Source organism: Parus major, chromosome 6, assembly GCF_001522545.3.
Source record: "Parus major isolate Abel chromosome 6, Parus_major1.1, whole genome shotgun sequence".
NCBI classification, from domain to species: Eukaryota; Metazoa; Chordata; class Aves; order Passeriformes; family Paridae; genus Parus; species Parus major.
Window position 1 is genome coordinate 12,868,249 of NC_031775.1, and position 19,658 is coordinate 12,887,906.

Genomic DNA, 19,658 nt, shown 5'->3' on the forward strand with positions numbered 1-19,658 from the left:
GCTGGGCCGGGGGCCCGGGGCTGGCCCTGCCCTGCCGCGCCCCTGTCCCCCCAGCCTAGGGCTGCTGTGCTGCCCTGCCCGTCTCGCTGTCGAGACTCCGCTCCCAGGTCCCGTGGTCCCGTCCTTGCCCCGGGAGCCTTGCCTCCCCTCTCCCGTCTCTCCTCCGCCGGCCGGCCGGCGGCGGGCGGGGAGAGGCTGGGGGATCTCAGCTGTGTGACCTGGGCCGCGAAGAGGCCTCTGGCGTAGCCCAGAGCCTGTGTCTGTCACCCGGTGTCCGGGGTCAATGCTTTCCCCCTGGACCCTTGCTCTTTCTCACCGTCCCACGGGCTAATGCTGTTGTACAGACAAGCACACTTGAAGACGTGTGTGCACTGCCGTCTGAGCAGCGCTGTGCAATGGGCTGAAACTGCGCAGAGCACAAGAAGTTTCTGTATATACCACTGGAGCTGTCGTGGAGGAATGTGCTGAGCCCTGCCCCGCAACAACCCCACCTTGCACACACCAGTGATTAGCTGAGATTAGCTGAGTGTCTCTCTGCCTTCTGTAATCGGGGTTTATAATAAGCACGTAGGAGACCAGCCTGGCTATGGGGTGTTGGGGAGTTGCGGAAGGAGGGTGTCAGACAAGTGCAAATGGAAGAGGCTGTACAGAGATTTTAAATCAATGCTGGGATGTGGAAACTGTAGGGACAGTTTGTATCTTAACCATTGTGTCATAGCTGGGGGATGTTTTTCAGGTCTTAGGCTGTCTGCTTGTCACTTGGATGACCTTGGACAAATCTTTTTTTGTTCTGCCCAAGTTTCACGTTTAGCTAAGTGTGGGGAGGTCAGCCTATCAGGTCTTCTGTGTGCACTGCTGCAAGTCCAATATCAGCAGGAACTGTTCAGCGAGGAATGGTTGGGTGTCCAGTGGCAGGAGCACTAGGAAAGTCAGTGGGAGGGGATTTCTGATTGACAGTGTTTGGGTGGTGCAAGAGAGAGAAGGCCTCCCTAGAGTGCTATCAGGGATAATTATTATGACAGCTTTGAGGGTAAATTAGCTCATACAGCAACCATGGTCTTACTATAATGTACTGTAATGTTGTATGTATTTCAGGATAGCAGAGGTGAGGAATTTTTGCCTCTGACAGCATTGTTTGCATGGTCTAATATAACTTAGGAATTTTCACCGTTTAGCTACATGCTCTCCATTTCTCTGTGGTGGAATGTGCTCTGACCTGTCAGGTTTTGCTTTGCAGGCATTGTTACCCTTTAAGGTCTGTGCAGGAAGCCATGTCTGGGGAAAGTTGTGGGGAATTGTTGCTTCTGTCCACTCCATTTGGGGCTGAGATTCATTAATATATTAGATCTGTAATTGGATGGATGTCTGTAGAAGAAGAGTGAGGAATTGTCGTGATTAATTGATTAGAAGTCCTGAGAAAAGCATGAGCTTTCTTGGAAGTCTTAGCTGCTATTTTGACAGATGACAGCAGGTGGCAACCTCTCCTTAAAAATTCTATTGTGGAAGAGTTCAATATTTGCAAATTTTTCTCAGGCAGTCAGAAGAGTTTGCTAAAGAAGGGCTTTTTTCCTTTAAGTATTATGGGTCCTCTCTTGGATACAGATATGCACAGTGTATAGAAGGGTCACTTCTCTAAAAGTAAGACTCAAGTCAGGCTTCTTTTTTTTCCCCTTTCAAACTCAGAGCTCACTGACTTGAGGAGGAGGTGCTGCTGTATCTGCAGATCCTGAGCTGCAGTGGAGCTGAACTGCTCGGACATTCCTAAAAGATAGTGTGATATTGTGATCTTTTAGCTTCTTATGCATCCTCTGTGGGCCTTCTCAAGTCTTGAAACCACTGCTGGTTTGCCTTTAGGGCCAAGGACACAGTGAATCTGTTCAGTACCTATGATCCAGCACTTCTGCAGTTGTTCTGTTGACATTGAGCCACTCTAAATGGAGTGTTGTTTGCTTTCCTCTATTTGTGTGGGTTACCATGACCAAGACACTTTACCTTCACATTCTGTCCTGACTTAAGTTTGTGAAAAGAGAACAGTAATGATGCAGTAATTGACTTTCTTATGTAAAACGTTCTATTGACAAGAAAAGCCAAACAATTGATCAATACTGTTCTGCACAATTTTTGCAGCTTATCTTTATTTGTGCATTAAATGCAAATTATTTCAGCCATGCAATCAGTCCAACACAGAGGTAAGGAGGGGGAACTTGTACCATTTACCCTACTAAGTTTGTGATAGTTGCATTCTTCAGTGATTCCTTACCAATTAATTTCCTGTAGGGAAGAGGTCTGTTGGCCATTGTCTATTAATGTTCACAGGGAAGCTGCCCTCTCAAAAGCCAAGAAGCAGTGAGGCCTGAGTGTACAGCCAGCTCCTTCACCTGATAGATTGTAACTGGAGCAGGAAGAGGCAAGGAAGGGATTTGTAAGGAGCATTCCAGCTGTCCTGCCTCCACACAGTGGTGGAGTCAGCTAGAGCCTTGTGCAATAGACTGTTGCTAGAAGATTCACCTAATTTCCTGGTGATGAAGGGAGAAGACAGGGTTTCTGCAGTAGACTGGGAGGCATGAGTAGGTGCTGGAACATCTTGAGATGCACCACAGAGAGTGTGTGGGGGACCCCTAATTAATACCCCACAAAGTGTGTACTGGAAGATTGGAAAGTAAGCTTTAGAGATTTGTTATGGTAATGAGGAGATGACCTTTCCACCTCTATTCGTAGGGGGCATGAAGAAATAGTTGCACTTTTTGTAATTGTACAAGAGTTCTGTTCAGATTCTGTTGAGTCTTAAGTAAGTTGGAATAAGCTTAATGTGAGAATAGCAGTTGGCAGTTTGATTTGTGGGTGATACTGCTTCAGGCTAATGCTAAAAAGCATTAAATAGATTCTAGTCAGTCAGCATATCCTAACAGTGCATAGGGGAGAGAGAGAGAGAGGATGTCCTTAACTTCTGACTTGTGAAGCAGAAGAAACTCTAAAAAAAGGTGTAGAACTATTAGCTGGGAGGTCCAAGTCCAAGAAGTAATGCTAACCAAACTTCCCCCTTGTGTAGACTCAGGAGGGTACAGTTTCTTATAAGCCCTGCATCTGAACAGAGGGCCATGTGATGCATTGCTGTGGTTTACACCAGCAGTGTCAAGTAACCAGGAGAGGTTAATCTGACAAGATGCAGAGGGTTTTGCTGTGCTGCCTGCTGACAGTTTTACTTTATTCAGCATGATATCATCTGAGGTTACAGTTCTGTTTAGCTAGAGTTAAAAGGCTGCAGTGCAGCCAAGCTTGAAAAGTTTAGGCACTGCTCATGAGAGTGACCCCACTAGCCTGTGAACATCCACACACTATTTATGATGCTTAGAAGGCCTGTTTGTGGTCAGGAATGGAGTGCTGGGTGCTTTCTCCATAGTAAGAATGGAATCCTACTCAGAACAATAATTATTTGTATTGTATTCAGTTGTCTTTACATTCAATTTTGCAGCCTCCCAGCTGCCTGCTGTTGATGTTTGATTTTCAATTAATCTGCTACATTGTTGTCTAAGTAATCTCTCACTGGAGACATGGGGAAATTTTGTTCCCATTTTACAGGTGTCACTCCATCCATCCTGAGTAAACAAAAGGAGTTGCTGTCAGTGCTGAGATTGAAACCCAGTAGTTACCTGTGGATTACATCTTCTCCCCTTGTACCATTTGCTGGCTCAAAAAAAAAAGTCAAATGATTTTTTTTCCCTTTCACTTTTCAGAGGAGCAAGAACAAAGTACATTAACTGAACTGGCACACGATAGCATTGCACTTTGTTTTCTGTTGCCACGTCACTTTTCTGCTTGGAATTTAGCCTGCCCTGAGATTGCTTCTGCTCTCTTTTTGCTTATGTATATACTGACATTAGCTTGTTTGGAGAGAGCAGCTAGTGCTAGATCAAAATATGTTTGTTTAAATTAATTTCTGCAGCTGATTTAAACCAGCCTGCAGTGAAAACGAGTATGATTATTTAGATCCCCTTCTTTTTTCTGAAACTCTCCTCTAAGTGGGACATATGAAAAAGAGAGCTATATTTGTAAGAAAATCTGGGGTCAGACAGTGGGATGGGGGGTGGTTAATGAATTCTTAAATATCCTGATTCATTCCAGTAATACTGTATTCACTGCCTTAGGAAATAGCAGTTAACTTCACTCTTTTGAGAGCAATGTGTTCTCATCATGTTTCTGATATCAATATTTTCACATCAACTGTATCTCTCTGTTCTAAATGCTGTGTGAAATTTCTTTCAGAGTCTAGAAAATGAAGCTAAAAGAAATTGAGCGAACAGCTGTGCAGGCATGGAGTCCGGCAACCACCCACCCTATTTACCTAGCATCAGGTAAAGTTCTTCACAATTTGTGAATATAAGAGTATGAATCACAGAAAAAAATTATATAGAGTTGTATGGGTTTTAAATTTCAATAGTTTCCACCTTGATAGTCTCTGGAAAACTTAGAAGCAATATACCAAAACATTACAGCTTTTATGTTTTCTTTTAAGTAACTGGTAGAGAATTACTTCTGTGCCCAACCTTGATATTTTAAATGTGAGTAATTTTTCAAAGGTTGAATGCACGATTTTTTTATTTCTAATTAAGACTGTATAGACTCCAACACTGCTTGCTATTCTGCATTCCTGTGCCTGTGGGAGAAAAAAGTTAATTCAAGTAATATTCATTTAAGGTCACTTGTACTTGTCTGTCTTCAGTCATAATCATGTAGCTTGACAATCAAATACTATAAACCTCTTCTCCCTAAACTTGCCTGTTTTGGTTAACATTCCATTTTCAGTACTCTTGCAAAACCTTAAATTTTATTTTGTTAATTTTATTAATTAACCACTATTCTTATAGTAATTTTATTTCTTGAGGTAGGAAGTGAGTGTTCACTTAGTTGGCAGCAAGCAAGTTTGTCTGTGTGGAGCTGACAGCTCTGGTGGTTTTGTTGGGCTTGCAGGGTAAGGCTTTGGTAGGTGGTGTGGCTTCTGTAAGCTAGAAGCTCCCACTGTGGCTGCTGGGGCCAGTGCCAGCCGGCTTCCAGACAGACCCACCACTGGCCAAGGCTGAGCCCAGCAGACTGGGAGCACCTCTGGGATAACATAGTTAATTAGAGGGAGAAAAAATGCTCTATGTAACTGAAGGACAAGAGAGGAGTGAGAATATGTGAGAGAAACAGTGCTGCAGTCACCAAGGTCCATGCAGAATGATGGGCTGGAGGTGCTTCAGGTGTCAGAGCAGAGATTCCTCTGCAGCCCTGGTGAAGACCTTAGTGAGGCAGGCTGTCACCCCCACCCCCATGGAGGTCCATGGTAGAACAGATACCCAACTACAATCCACTGTGCTGGAGCAAGTGGATGCCAAAGGATGCTGTGGCCCTGCAGAATGCCCGTGCTGGAGCAAGCTCTTGGTAGGGCCTGTGGCCCCATGGAAAGAGGAGCCCATGCTGGAACAGGTTTGCTGGCAGGACTTGTGACCATATGGGGGACTGATTTGGAGCAATCTTGTTCTGAAAGACCACCCCATGGAGAGGATGCACACTGGATCAGTTTGTGAAGAGCTGCTGCCTCTGGGAAGGATTTGCATTGGGGAAGTTTGCAGAGGACAAGGCCAGAGTTTTGGCTGAACCAAAGGTCTTGGCTTCAGTTTGCTTTAGATCAGAAGCTGTGTAGTTTCATAATTTGTGCTGCTTTTTAATAGTCCTTTGGGCACTTCCCACGCTGTAAGCATCCCTGTGGTAACTGGGGGACAGTTTACCTGGCAGTGTCCCTCTGGGCAATGTTAAATCAACTTGCAGCTTTTATTCCATAAGAATAAGGAGAAAGAAGGAAGCTACCAATTTGTGACTGTTGGCTGTCCGTGGGTTGTTGAGGAAGGTTTAGTTGGTTACAGTTGAAGAACTTATGCTGTAGAGTAAGTCTACAGGGTCCGATTAAGACATGTCATGATTGAGAAACAGTGTACATAAGTACTTGGTAATATAATTGTATCTGGCTTTCATGATGTCAGTGCATTTGTAATTTAGAGAAGAACTTAATATCAAAAACCAGAATTGACTGGAGGAGAGTGCATGAGTTTCATCTATCCCAAAAAAGAAAGTTGCCTGTGTAACAGTAACCTTGGTGACCAGAATTTCCTGAAGAACTTTTAATTTCTTTCAAAGTCTTTCTCATAATTGTTGATTTCTTTTTCTGAGGCATTCAGACATGTCCTCTTTTGAACTGTTACAACACCAAGGTTGTGTTGACTATGAAGAATAGGTTTTCAGTGCCTTACTCTTTTGTATCTTGTGCTTTTGACAAAAATGCCCACTTGTGTTACCTTTGTACTTCTGTTAGGAACATCTGCCCAACAACTGGATGCATCCTTCAGTACAAATGCCACCTTGGAAATCTTTGAGGTTGACTTCAGGGATCCCTCCCTGGACATGAAGCAGAAAGGAACACTTCCTGCTTCAAACAGGTACCAGAGGCTCATACTGATGTTTCAATCAATGAAACTGAAAAGGGTTTTCTGGTGCAAGAAAGGAGAGGAGGAGATAATGTTTACAGCCTATAAAGAGATCTTTTGAATCAATTAACCTCTCTTCAAAAACATTTGAAGAACATTTTTGTTGATACAGATCATACTGGGTATAAAAGTAGAACAGTTGGACTACTAGAGAAATCTGAAGTGACTTGTATGGTAGTCAGTCAGTAGAGACATTATGTATAATGTGAATTTTCTGGGCCTAACAATTTGCACTCAAGAGACTAGAGAGAGGGAGTGAAACTTACTTTCCAGCTTTTTAAAACAAGATGATTTCTTAGGCTCATCAGTGTGGGTGACATCTGCACCCAGTGTAAAACATAGCCTGTGTTTCTAACTGGCAGATTTTAAAGGGAGTAAACATATTTTTCAGATAACTGCTCTAGAAATGAAGGCACATAGATCTCTTAACTAATTTTCAATAAAGTGTAAGCTAGAGGATTTCACCCACCAAATCCTATGTGAGGTCCTAAATGTTTTAAACAACAGTAGAGACAAGCTCTTCCTTTTCAAGATCCCTTGAAATGTCACTGGAAGGAAACTTATTTCTTTTTTTCATGCAAGAGCCACAGGTCTCTTAAAAGAAAGATGATTGTTTAAAGCGCAGACTGATGGATGTGTTTAATAGGTTGAAACATGGATGTGAATTTTCATAATGAAGAGGGTGTCTTAATTTCCACCAAGCATCATGGCCTATGCCAGCTTTATTTCCTTCCTTTTTTAGGTTTCATAAGCTGATCTGGGGGAACTTTGGAAATGGGTCTGCAGAGTCCTCTGGAGTGATCATTGGTGGAGGGGATAACGGAGTCCTGACGATGTACAGTGTGCACCAGATCTTGACTTCAAAGGGTGACCCTGTCATTGGGCAGACAGAGAAGCATTCAGGTCCTGTTCGAGCCCTTGACTTCAACCCTTTTCAGGTGTGTAACATTAAGATACCAAAGGAAAATTAACCTCCATGTTAGAAAATATGTTCTTTTGTGTACAGAATTATAATGTGAAAGGATAAATTTCAACCAAAGAGGCACAGTAGTTGTGACACAAGGCTGGTTTGAGACTCATATTTGGTTTCTGTTCACAGTTTTGCCACTGAATTCCCCTGCCACCTTGTTCAAATCACTTAACTCTCTATATAAACATGTTTTGTAATATTGCTACATGTCAAACCATTATCCTTTTGAAATCAGAACTTCTGGTTTTTTTATTTGTTCAGTTGGTGTTTAATTCAGTGAGACTCTGATCACATTTGAAAGGACTGCAACATAAATGAGGAGTGAACGTGGTTCTTGTGGTAGCACAAAGGCACATGGAAAATTGTCTGCAGTTGGTTGTGAGAAACTTGCATCTTCTCAGAAGAAATTCTTTGTTGCCAGAATGCAGGGCAAAGGCTCAGCTGGCCAGAGACAGTGGCTTCCAGGCCTGTGGCAGAATCTCATCATGATTAACAGCAACCACCTGCACAAAACAGACAAATTTTAAATATGTCTGTACTATGCCACAGTGGACAGCATGGAGGCCAGAGATGTGCTTGGTTTATAATCCAGTTAGTATCTTTATGCATGCTAGTGACTGTGAAATACAGCTCTTGTCTCACTTTGGAAGATTGTGGGGTTTTTGCTTCCATTTATTTTTAAGAAATCTGTGAGCAGGAGTCTCAGCTGAGCTTTTCCTTTTTTTTTTTTTCTACAGAGTAATCTCTTGGCTTCCGGAGCCAATGATTCTGAAATTTTCATCTGGGACTTGAATAATTTTAGTGTGCCTATGACTCCGGGGACTAAATCACAGGTAAACGAGTTTTCCTCTGGGCAATACTCCTGCAGTTCTGTATCTCAGTAGGCAAGACAAAAAGATGTGTGTGGAGACATCCTAGCCTAGTAAGTCCATGAAAGGGGAGTGATTTTGAAGTCTGTCAGAAGAGAGATGAATCAGAAGAGACTGATTGGTTTCATCCTTGGGGGTGGAGGAAGTGTTGTAAAAGGAGGGGAGGTAGACTGGCAAGCTCTGGAAGGATGCACTTTGCATGGATGGGTAAGCTCTTTGTGGATTTGAATCAAGTAACTGACCAGTTTATCTTGTGATCCAGCTGGGGCATGTGTGATGGATTAAGAAGGTTTATTGGACCTTCTCTGAGGAATGAATTTATTTCAGGCTTCAGCTGAGGCTTTTCATATCTCATGAAAGTCATATCCCTAGCAGAGCCAGTGAGCCATTAAATGCATCTTGGCTATTGCTCTCAGATAATGTTTCCTGAGTTTGAAGGGGAAGAAGTTTCTGATCTTCTGATGCTTATTATATTATTCAGAGCAATCAACTCCTGAAAGTAGAAAAATCATAGTAAACTTCAGTAAAAGCAGTCCAGGTTTTCCATCCAGTAAGTCTCCTGTTTGTTTCCTTGCCTATCTCCTGCATTGCAGTAGATACAATAATAGCAATTAGCCATGAGTACTTCATTGCTTTCCATCTCACTGCACTCCTGAAATGTTGCACAAGGTCATCTTTCCATTTAAGTTCATCTGAGAAGTTGGGGTAGTAACATATATGTGTGCTCAGCTGCAGTTCTCTCTGGAGTGATTTATGACAAATTTGGCCAATGTAGAATCCAGTACCTACTCCTCAAATTCAAAGGTACTTTTCAGGTGACATTCCCCCATAGAATTTTACTGTTCACTGTACTCTGAGTAAGGACTTCCCCTAGTCTTTCTGGTTAGTGCTGCTGGTATTTCCAATTAGCTGATCAGCAATTGAAGAGAGGAACCTATTTATCATCAAATCCCTAATCCCTCAGTTAAACTATTGACAGACTCCCATGATTGGTGCTCCCTCTGCTTGGGAATAATGGATGTGTGGCCTTTCCTGTTTTGGCAGCCTCATGAAGACATCAGTGTGGTGTCCTGGAATAGGCAGGTGCAACATATCCTGTCCTCTGCTCACCCCAGCGGCAAGGCTGTGGTTTGGGACCTCAGGAAGAATGAGCCCATCATCAAAGTCAGTGACCACAGCAACAGAGTGAGTGGAGAAAAAGACTGTGTTTCTAACTAGCTTACATCATGCCACATGTGACTACAAAGCAGTGGCACAGACTCTTGAGACAAGTGCTTTTATTCTAGAAGCTGTTGGAACTAGTTCTCCTGGAGATGTAGCATCAAAGAGCCTCTTCTTATTCTTCCCTGAATGAAATGGGAAAACAAGACCCCTTTCTGTTCTTAAAATTCATGCCCTCTTGCATTCAGTTTCTGTGCTCACAACTCATTTATGAGAAGCCTCCCAGCTTTCTTCCGAGGTTGACTTTGGATTTTGACCTCTGTATGGTTAGTGGGGTTTTATTTTTTTGCTGTGAAAAGAAGGTAGAAATACTTGCTGCCTGAAGCAAGACATTACTAGACTTGGTTTATGTGAAGCATTCTAGGTGAGTCCAGTACAGAATGACATGGCTTTGGCCCATTTGTGCTGTTGCCAGCTTGCTTGGCTGAATTTTCAGCCTGTGCTATTTTTGTCTCTAGATGCATTGCTCAGGAATGGCCTGGCATCCAGAAGTTGCAACCCAGCTAGTCCTTTCCTCTGAGGATGATCGTTTGCCAGTGATCCAAATATGGGACTTACGCTTTGCTACCTCTCCTCTTAGCCAGCTGGAAGGGCACACGAGGTGAGGACTTGCATTTTGTGTTGTATCTTTTCAAGGCAGACATCTGGGAGACTGGATTTGGGGGAATTACTGTTTTCTCCTGGGCCTGCTTTCTTTCCCAGATGAATCTGATGGAAGGTAGAGATGAGAACTAGCATTTCTGAGCCAAGGTGCTGGTGCATGGTGCTTTCTTAGTGACTGGGTGGCAGAGCAGACTGTACAGGAAATATAATTGATTTCTTTCTGATCTATTTTAGGGGAGTTCTCTCTGTTTCTTGGTGCCAGGCTGACCCTGATCTGCTGTTAAGTAGTGCCAAAGACAACCGGATCTTGTGCTGGAACCCAAGTGTGGGGGAGGTATGTAACCACAGCTATCAGAACACATGGTCTGCTTTATTTTGTGTGCTTTGCTGTGTGTGTGTCCTTCCCTGTATCCTTGTGGAGTGCCAGTGTAACTCCCTCAAGTCTGTCTTACACACTCTTTCTGTCCAAAATGAATGAGTGTGGTCCATATCCAGATGAAATAGGTTTTTGCTGATACATCTTTGTCCAGAGATCAGAGAGGGAAGAATAATTAAAGTTTAGTTTTAACTATTTATTATTATTACTCTTGCTATACTCACACTTTAGTATTTTCTTTTCCATGTATTTCTTCTTTTTCCTTCTCCTAGAGTAGTAAGTTCTTTCAGGAGGAAATTTGAAGGAGACCAAGGAGCATTTGTTAGAGAGGGTCACTGAGAAGGGAACAGAGTACTTAAACAATGTGTATGAACTTTATTTATAGTAAAACGCTTTCACATGTATGTGCTTATCTAGTCATGTATCTCAAAGAATTACCATACTTTGGTATATTTAGGTATCACCTGAATTAAAGTGAGGCTGTTTAAATCTTTTTATGCACACCCATTCATTCAGTGCTGAGTTCCTGGATAAGACTGAACTTTGGACAATGCAGTTGATCTTGATGATAGCATGGTGCAAGTGTTCTAACAATACTGAACAAAGTCCAGATGGGAGCCCCAGGCTAGATTAATTTCATGGGACAATATTACTCAGCTGACCACTTTTACCTGGAGGCAAGGAAAAAAATGAATCCATTTTCCTGAAATGCATGAAATGCTGCTTGTCTAATTTTAATTAAAATATTTTCACTGCCTTTTAGTGGAAAACTTAAAAAATTAGCATGGCTGACTTATCTTTGTGCATGCTGCTGTAGATTTGCAGAGTCCAAATTCAGATTAGACTTTCTTGTATAAACTACTGTTAGGGGGCTCTTTTTGACTTGGTACCAATGAACAGCAAATTTTCAGGTGAAAAAGTTGTGAAGTTTTGCAGTATTAAGGATTAATACAGTTATACAGAATGGCTGATCTCGTAAGCTTGAGGGAAGTATTGGTTTCTTTGGGTTTGGGGGGTGTTTGTTTTCTTGGGATTTGTTTGTTAGTTTTTCTATTTGGCAGTCTAGATTTTAATATAAGCAAATTATATTAATTTGCTTCTACCTGGAAGAGAAAACATAGCTCATGTTTCCACAGAAAATGAAGCTGTGATTGTCTATGCTTTGTTCCATAAAGGAAATATATTGGTCTTACGAATGGGAGGTTTAAAGTCAAGGCTGTGTTAGTGAGTTGCCCAACATCAGGGAGGAAGTCTGTGACTGGGCCATGAATTGAACTTTGGCTTTTTGACTGTTGAACCATTAACTTGTTGGCTGCAATGTCCTTCATAGTTCATGTGCAGCTATTACATTCCTCTCTTCTTGTTCTATATTTTTTCTTCAGGCTCTTTATTTTCCTTGTCACATTTGTTACTCCACACTGTTCTTTCTGCTTATGTGTTCTTGCTCACAACACATTCTCACCTCTTGACTTATGGTTTTATTGTGTTGTTTTCTGGTGTCTCTCCCTTGTTTAACAGCAAATGTGACAATGCTATAGTACTCTGATACATTAATATTTAGAAAGCAGAGCAAAAGTGACTTCTCACTTTTGGATTTTGTTCTACAGTCAGAATGCAGTTTAACATAAGCTTTCTGTGACTTTCAGCTGTTTGGACTCAAGGTGCTATAATTTGGTTGCAAATGTACCCTTCAAGAAGCAAAAATAAGAGATTTGTATGCAATGGTGACATGTAAATACTTGCTGTGGGGAAGTAATTTGGGGAAAGCAGGAGGCTGTTTGTGTTGTGCTTCTGTTTTCTCTCTTTCTATGATAGGTGGTGTATGAGTTGCCCATTCGGAGTCAGTGGTGCTTTGATGTCCAGTGGTGTCCTAGGAATCCTTCAGTCTTCTCTGCTGCCACTTTTGATGGGTGGATCAACATTTATTCTGTTATGGGTGGGAACTTAGAAGCTCAGCAGAAGACACAGGCTGACAAGGTAAGTCCTGTGACCATGTTAGACCTTGACAGACTGGCAGTTTCTCTCGTGTCTGCTCAGAGTGGTGGAAGCACATGTGTGTAACAGAGTCACTTTTGAGCTGTGCAGCGTGTCCCATGCACCAGGACCCATAGCTGTATGGTGTGGGAACCAGAACCTACCAGTGTGAAGGTTTAATAATCCCACCAGATCCCAAAGGGAAACCCCATTTCCTCTGACAATAACGTGTGTAAAGAGAACCAAGAGCAAGCGCAGTTGTGATGTTAAGATATATTTTATTGTTATTACTATTAGACTAAAAATAAAGCAGCACACAAGCTTTTCATGTCATTAGGTTAACATTTAATACATTGATACAAATTAATAGGATATGTTATTCTTCATTAGTTTAGAAGGTAAGTTTATTAAGTGGCTTATAAATCACTATTAGCAATTTTCCTCAAGTCTTTTGACTACAACTTTGAGCATGTTAATATTTTTGATACTGAAAACCATTACTTAGCCAATGAATAGATGAGCAAACTCTGAACAGATTAAATGTCACTACTGTCTAAAATTTTAGTTTTAATCTGGTGTCTAGTCTTTTAATTCCCTCCCTCTGTCCCAGCCAACAAATGCTTTACAATACAGGTTTTAAGAGAATACATATGAGCTGGCTTAAGTGTTATTTATATAGTCATTTACAGCTGACTGAGTTCAGTTTCATAGGATTTGCAAGAGCCAGAAAATACCCTATCAAGCAACAGCTGTGGGAGATTAAGGATTTATTTAACCCATGGAGAATTTTCTTTCTCTGCATTCTTCATGTGCATGCCACACTTCCACTGTTCAAAATTGGGGAGCAGTAGTATTGAATAATTATTGAATAAATTGAATAACAAGAACACAAGCAGAAGGAGGTAATGGCAGTTATGGTGACATGGAGTTTGTGACCAAGAGGTCTCTCTCTTAGGAATTCAGCAGTCTCAGGACAGAAACTCTGTTGCAGACCTGATTGTGTTTATTTATTTCTTTAAGGTTTAGGGCATTTGATCTGTTTGATATAAGCTGTTCCTCAAGAAATAGTCATTCTTTGGAAATGGTTTCCTCTGAAGAAAGACAAAACATTGCCTGTGATTGTAAGATTTGGCAGCATTAGCTTGATCAGCCTGATGTTGCTTCCTTTCGGGTATGCTGGGTAGCTGAATTTTAAAGCTATTCCCTATGGTCCAGTCAAACTTGAACAGGATTATCTTTAGTAAACAACAAATCTATGCAAACAATGTTAAAAATGAAAAGTGCTTTGTGAACAGCATTTTATGTATGTTCCCTGACTCCCTAAATGTCAGAAGTCTGGCTCAGGAGCCACTGACACTCTCTTGTCTACACAAGAAAGCTTTATTTCAGCAGTCTCATCTAAGCCAAAAAAACTTGAGACAGTCCTTGAAACTAACCCATTTGAAAGACAGCAACAGAGAGTCAGAAATCCTTTGTGAGAAAAACCAGAAATGAGTTGGACAACTTTTGACCATATGTTGTCATTATCTTGCATAAAACAAGTAATTTTGCAATCCCTATGTCTGAGCTGGGTGCTAGGCCTAGCAGTGTTTTTTAGGAAAGTTGCATCTTGCTAAGGAAAGACTACTTGAAAATCTCTTGGGGTAAAACTTTTCTTGAGAAACAATTGCTGGAACTATTTTGAAATGCCATTTCTCTTGCATGGGGGCTCAGTAGTATTCCAGAAAGAGGTGCTGTACTAGCCTGATTCTTCATTACTGTGGAAAGTAACTATTTCCTAAATAATATTTTTTTGTGCTTACTCCATACAGAGAGGAATTGAATTATATTTTCTTCCTATTTCCATCTGATTCTAGATCTCTTCCTCCTTCAACAACCTGGATCCCTTTGGCACAGGACAGAGCCTTCCTCCTCTGCAGGTGCCTGAGCAAGTAACTCAGACCACCTTGATTCCACCATTGAAAAAGCCACCCAAGTGGATTCGCAGACCTGTGGGGGTTTCATTTGCAGTAAGTGAATGGATCATCCATAGCTGAAAATGCAAGAGATGTGTTGTCTTGTGATACAATCCTTTTGTTTCACTGGAAAAACCTATATCTTCCTGTTGCTATTTGTTTTAATGGATTGTGGTGTCCCATGAAGTGAAGTTTACTCTCTACATTCAGGTATATTTCCAACAAGAGAGAGTCCTGTAGCAGAGAATGGGGGATTATAAGTAGGAGTTAAAGGAAATTTAAGAAAAATTCGTAAAAGCCGGCCTTGCATTCTCTGTCTCTTTCCTATCCAGGCATTTAATTTTCCTCACATCTTTGCTCCTAAATTGGATGGCTGAATTGTTCTTTTAGCCTGTTGCTTGACTTGTTCTCTGTCTAGTGCCTGCTCTTCACCTCATAGTTTTTATCTCTGCAGTCTGCCTCTCCATGTAACAAAAGAACTAACAGTTCCAAATGGTACCTTTTCTTCTGTGCCTCTCTGGCACTTGCAGTTGGCTAGGCCTGATCGGATATGCACAAGTGTCAAGTTTATTAGTGTTCAGTTCAGCTTGAATGTGAACTCCCTCAATGTTGGTACCATGCATAAACTCTTGGGTTCCTTGTGATCACTGCTGGAGCTTGGGTCTGCCTTGATAAATGAAGAACTAAGTGAGTAGCTTTTCTCTTTGTTTATAGGAATACTTACTGTGTTTCCCTCTGTCATTCGCAGTTTGGAGGAAAACTGATTACCTTTGGTCTTACCAAAGCTCCTGGACAGCAAATGCAGCAGATTTACCCACATCAGGTATTCATCAGTCAAGTCACTACTGAAACTGAATTCCTACTCCGATCCAAAGAACTGCAGATGGCCTTGCAGTCAGGGAACCTCCTTGATTACTGCCAGGGCAAGATCCAGACAGCCAAGTTGCCGTTTGAGGAGAACCTCTGGAACTTCTTGAAGGTAAGATGGCTGTGGTGAAATACAGAGGTTGGTTCTTTTATGATTCTGAGGTGGAATATGGTCCTCTCTAGCCCTTTATATTCCTGTTCTTTAAAATATAAAATGGAATTGAATTAATAAATTTATTACTTTCCTAAAGCAAGTTGAGGTCTTGGAGGCTGTCTCAGTTTTCATTAGGAATGGTCTTTTCACTGGACTTGTTTGGGCTTCCTGAAACAGGAGTTTTTCATCTCAGCACACTGCCAAGCTATGTCTGCCTGCTGTGTGGAGCTGTACATTGTTATTTTTCAAAGTGAAGTCCAAATGGACAATGAGATACCCCAGAACAAGGGAGAGAGCTGTGGTGGCATGAGGACTGACTAGCCTTCATGGACAATTTGATAACATGAATGTTTGGTAATAAGAAGTGGTCATCCTTCTGAAGAGGCAGGACTTAGTCTTGGCAGTGTTTTACAGACACTTGTAGCAGACTGTGTGGAGGGCAAAATATTTGGATCTTTGCCATAGTATTATATTTGCTTGGAGAATCTTGAATAGGATGGCCAGCTGTTAATCTGGGAGGTGACAATGGTCTCCATTGCAACAACGTCTTCAGTTGAATTAAATGAGACACATCAAACTGTCATTTTTAGTCACTTTTTATAATCCATCTGGTCTGTTGTTCTGAGAGACCACTGCAGCACATAAAGGATCTATTACAATTGATTGTCTTAAACTACAAACTAGGCTTCTGTACAAAAGTGTCCTGTAGCACCATTCCTGCTTCTGCAGGAACAGTTTCTAAAATTGACTGTTTACAAGTATCTTATCCATGTACAGTTCAATCATTTGTGTAGAAGGAGCAACATGGGACTTAACTGAGACAGACAGATTCTCCTTGTAGAATGTTAATCATGCATTAAAGCATATAAATAGTGCCTATCAATTAGGCTGTGTGCAGCCTGTCGGAATTTTTGGGAGTGTCTGAAATCCTCATCCAAGGAGTTTCTGTAACAGTTAACTAATTCTTGTGAAGCCAGCTAGCAATTCAGGCAACCACCTTGTCTCAGTTTCATGCAGACTCAAATCAATCAATTCTGTCTATGAAGAGATTAGCTTGGCAATTCCTAGACTATTCAGAGAATTAATGATTGAGTACACTAGGTATGTATACAGCTGTGGTCTTGATACACATTTGTACTTCAGTTGTAACTGTGGCAAAGTTGAGTTTTGCCCTTTTATCATGATTATAACTTAAATTCAATGCATCATTACACAACAGTTTATTAAGTGGACTTTTCATAGTTAAATTCTTTATCTATAAACTGAGCTCTAAACTTTGCTGCTGCCAGAGGCACCTAACTATTGTCAGTGTGTAGATGTCTATGATTTTACAAATTTTTTGTCTTTTTAATATCCATTGGGACTCAGGTGAATTTGGAGCAGGAGTCCAGGACTAAACTTCTCAAGTTGCTGGGCTACAGTAAAGAGGAGCTTCAAAGAAAGGTAAGGGGTATTTCCAATAGATGGAAACCTTTACAGGATTAAAGCTGCTGCAGGGGAGTTGTAGGATCCTACTGGAACTGAGCAAGTGATCTCATAACACACAAAAGAAAAAACTGTGCAGTTTCAGCTGGGAGTCATGTGAAGTGTACCTCACTAAGAAACAAATGAAACAAATGCAAACACTTGTAAGGGTGTAACTGTAGCTGTACTGAATCAAGCCAAAGGAGTCTTGAGCCCAATTATCTTACTTTCAGTTGTTGGTGCACTGGGAAATGTTTAACAGCAGTGCAGTTGTGAGAGCTTCTTTTAGCATTCAGCTGCGTCTCAGGGGATTCTTCAACCGGGAAGAAGGTGGCAGGTGGAGACAGTCTGGCATAGCACTGGCGGATAATGCTCTGAAAAGGATAAATAGCCACTGATAGGCAGCCAGCCATGAATAGGGTGAGGTGGAAGTTTTCAAACAAGTTAAAGAGTTGGGGGAATTGTGTCTGGGACTTGCCAGTCTCTTGGTAGTTTTGCTGTTCAGATGCTTACTTGGATAAGTAGAATCTGTGCATCTGTGTCTGTTATTTTTCTAGATTGCCTCATGTTTGAGTAATGGTATCCCAGATAAACAGCCCCTTCCCGAGGCAGGTGATACAAATGCTGCACCAGATCAGGTATGTCCTGTACATCTTGCCAGCTTGGGAGAGCAGAGGGCAGAATGAACTGGAAGGTCTAATTCCAACCACAACTTGTTGGGCTCAGTGCCAGCATTGCAGAGGGCAGTTCACAGGCCTGTCAGACCCTCACAGGGTCAGACTAAATGATAATAACTTTCCCTTCTGGCTTTAAAACAATGTGAACATTTCATTTGAACAATGAAGGACTCCTGGCTGTTATTCCTGCAAGAAGTCTTGCTTTACCTGTGTTGATTTCTTCAGTGGTAGAATTAGCCTCACTCCATCTTAATTTGATGCTACTGTTCTGAATTTCTTCTCTGAAGCTTCTGCTGTAGTGTTTCTTTCTATTTCATCTTTATCCTCTGAAATGTATTTTCACATAATTTTGGGATGTCCATCTTCAGATGCCTTCCAAGGCCTGGTTCACTGTAAATTTTTCTCCTCTGAGGTATCTAAAACTTATGTCCTCTGATTAGTAACCATCTTCACAAGCCTCAAACACTGGCTGAGATATTCTAGGAGTAGCAATTGTGTCTGCATTTCAGTAAAGCACCACGCATGGCTGTAATCCAACCTGTTGTTTACAGATTTTACTTGTTGGTCTTGTCTCTGTTCCATCCAAAACAGTTCAGCTTGCTCAAGGGCTGACAGTTGAGTTGATGAATGCTGCCCAGCAGTGCTGTTGGCATTGCATGTCTTGCACCATCAATCTCTAAGCTTTGTCAATTGCAGCACTGCTTTTGTTGCTTCTCTCACAAAACTGTGCAGATTGATTGCACAGTGACAGGAGATTCAAGATTGAAATTAGATTTATATGAGCATGCACAACCAAATGGAGAGCAATCCCATCCCACCCTGTAATCTACTAAATTGTTTTGGGTAGGATATGTGTATACAGTGAATTAAATAAAATCTTGCACTTTTTGCACAGCTTTTGATGAATTCCAGCGATGATGTAGCTGCTGTTTCTTCCTCTTCAGCCTTTTTTGATAACCTCATCCCACAGAATATGAGCACATTGGAGATTCCTGTCACAGAAGGTATGTTACATAGAGTGTTTTTGTCCTCTTAGAAAAAGGGGAGAGGATGGAAAACCAGAAAATTAAGAGAGACCAGGAAGAATCTAGCTCACTCCAGCAGATGGATTCTTTTAAAACATATGACCCCTTCAAGTGTCATGCAGCATGTCTCACTGAGCATAGAAATACTTTTCCCAGATAAGAGACCCATTAAAAATATAGAAGAATCTTTTAGATGATGGAAGACTTAGAGTCAAGTCTGTGGGGATATTTCAGTTTCAAAATTTTCTTTTAGCTTGGCTTTTAGCTGTTGCTGCTTTTTACTACCTGCTCTTTAAAACAAGCATCATCAATGAATCTGAGTGATGACTCTTTGGTTTGACTCTGCTTCTCACCTCTGTAGATACAGATGGACTCATCAGCCAAGCCCTTTTGTTGGGGAATTTTGAGGGTGCAGTGGAGCTATGCATGCGAGCAGAGCGCTTTGCTGATGCCATCATCTTAGCTATAGCTGGTGGGGATAACCTCCTAAAGAAAACCCAGAAGCGCTACTTTGCCAAGCAGAAAACAAATCTCTCCGTGGTAAGTGATGGTTTTGTGTACAAACTGAGCAGGGGAAGGTGTGCACTGTTTTGCCAAATGTTTCTCTGAATATATGTGGAAATGCTTTTTCTTCAATGAAGGAAGTAGAATGTCAGCATCTACTCTAATACCTTGGTAGTTTTATGACAATTTTATGTTGTCTACATAGTATGTCTGTATTCTCTATTTTTTTTATTTTTTCTTTTTTAATGGTTTCTGTCTTGGCCTCTCATGCTTGTGACCTGTGGTTCATACTACCCCTTTACAGCTCAACTAGGAAGTTCCTAGCTTATTAATTTCCAGTGGGGAAGTATCATGGAGGTTGGGATATCCTAACAGTGTTCTCAGTCATTGATCACAGCTGCTCTGAAACAAGACACATGTTAGATCTTGTCTAGTGTGGCTTTCCAAACTCTTTTAAGTGCTTTGTTGGGCCTTTTTACTT

The 19,658-nt window shown here is 41.5% G+C and overlaps 1 protein-coding gene across 3 annotated transcripts in view; it reads left to right on the top strand.

Annotated features, from left to right (window-relative positions):
* Positions 1 to 444: 444 nt before the first annotated feature.
* SEC31B (SEC31 homolog B, COPII coat complex component) overlaps positions 445 to 19,658 on the top strand; it is a 34,228-nt gene continuing 15,014 nt past the window's right edge. Inside the window, exons 1-15 of one of the 3 annotated variants that reach the window (XM_015633566.3) lie at positions 445 to 4,049; positions 4,264 to 4,352; positions 6,347 to 6,470; positions 7,261 to 7,456; positions 8,226 to 8,321; positions 9,402 to 9,542; positions 10,037 to 10,179; positions 10,416 to 10,515; positions 12,373 to 12,534; positions 14,388 to 14,540; positions 15,235 to 15,465; positions 16,876 to 16,950; positions 17,529 to 17,609; positions 18,544 to 18,652; positions 19,035 to 19,213. In XM_015633566.3, the coding sequence (XP_015489052.1) occupies positions 4,274 to 4,352; positions 6,347 to 6,470; positions 7,261 to 7,456; positions 8,226 to 8,321; positions 9,402 to 9,542; positions 10,037 to 10,179; positions 10,416 to 10,515; positions 12,373 to 12,534; positions 14,388 to 14,540; positions 15,235 to 15,465; positions 16,876 to 16,950; positions 17,529 to 17,609; positions 18,544 to 18,652; positions 19,035 to 19,213 (1,869 nt within the window). In that variant the 5' untranslated portion in view covers positions 445 to 4,049; positions 4,264 to 4,273. Of the gene's footprint in view, positions 4,050 to 4,102; positions 4,353 to 6,346; positions 6,471 to 7,260; positions 7,457 to 8,225; positions 8,322 to 9,401; positions 9,543 to 10,036; positions 10,180 to 10,415; positions 10,516 to 12,372; positions 12,535 to 14,387; positions 14,541 to 15,234; positions 15,466 to 16,875; positions 16,951 to 17,528; positions 17,610 to 18,543; positions 18,653 to 19,034; positions 19,214 to 19,658 lie in introns of those variants that run through there. The other 2 variants (XM_015633567.3, XM_033515602.1) reach the window with 2 other exon arrangements.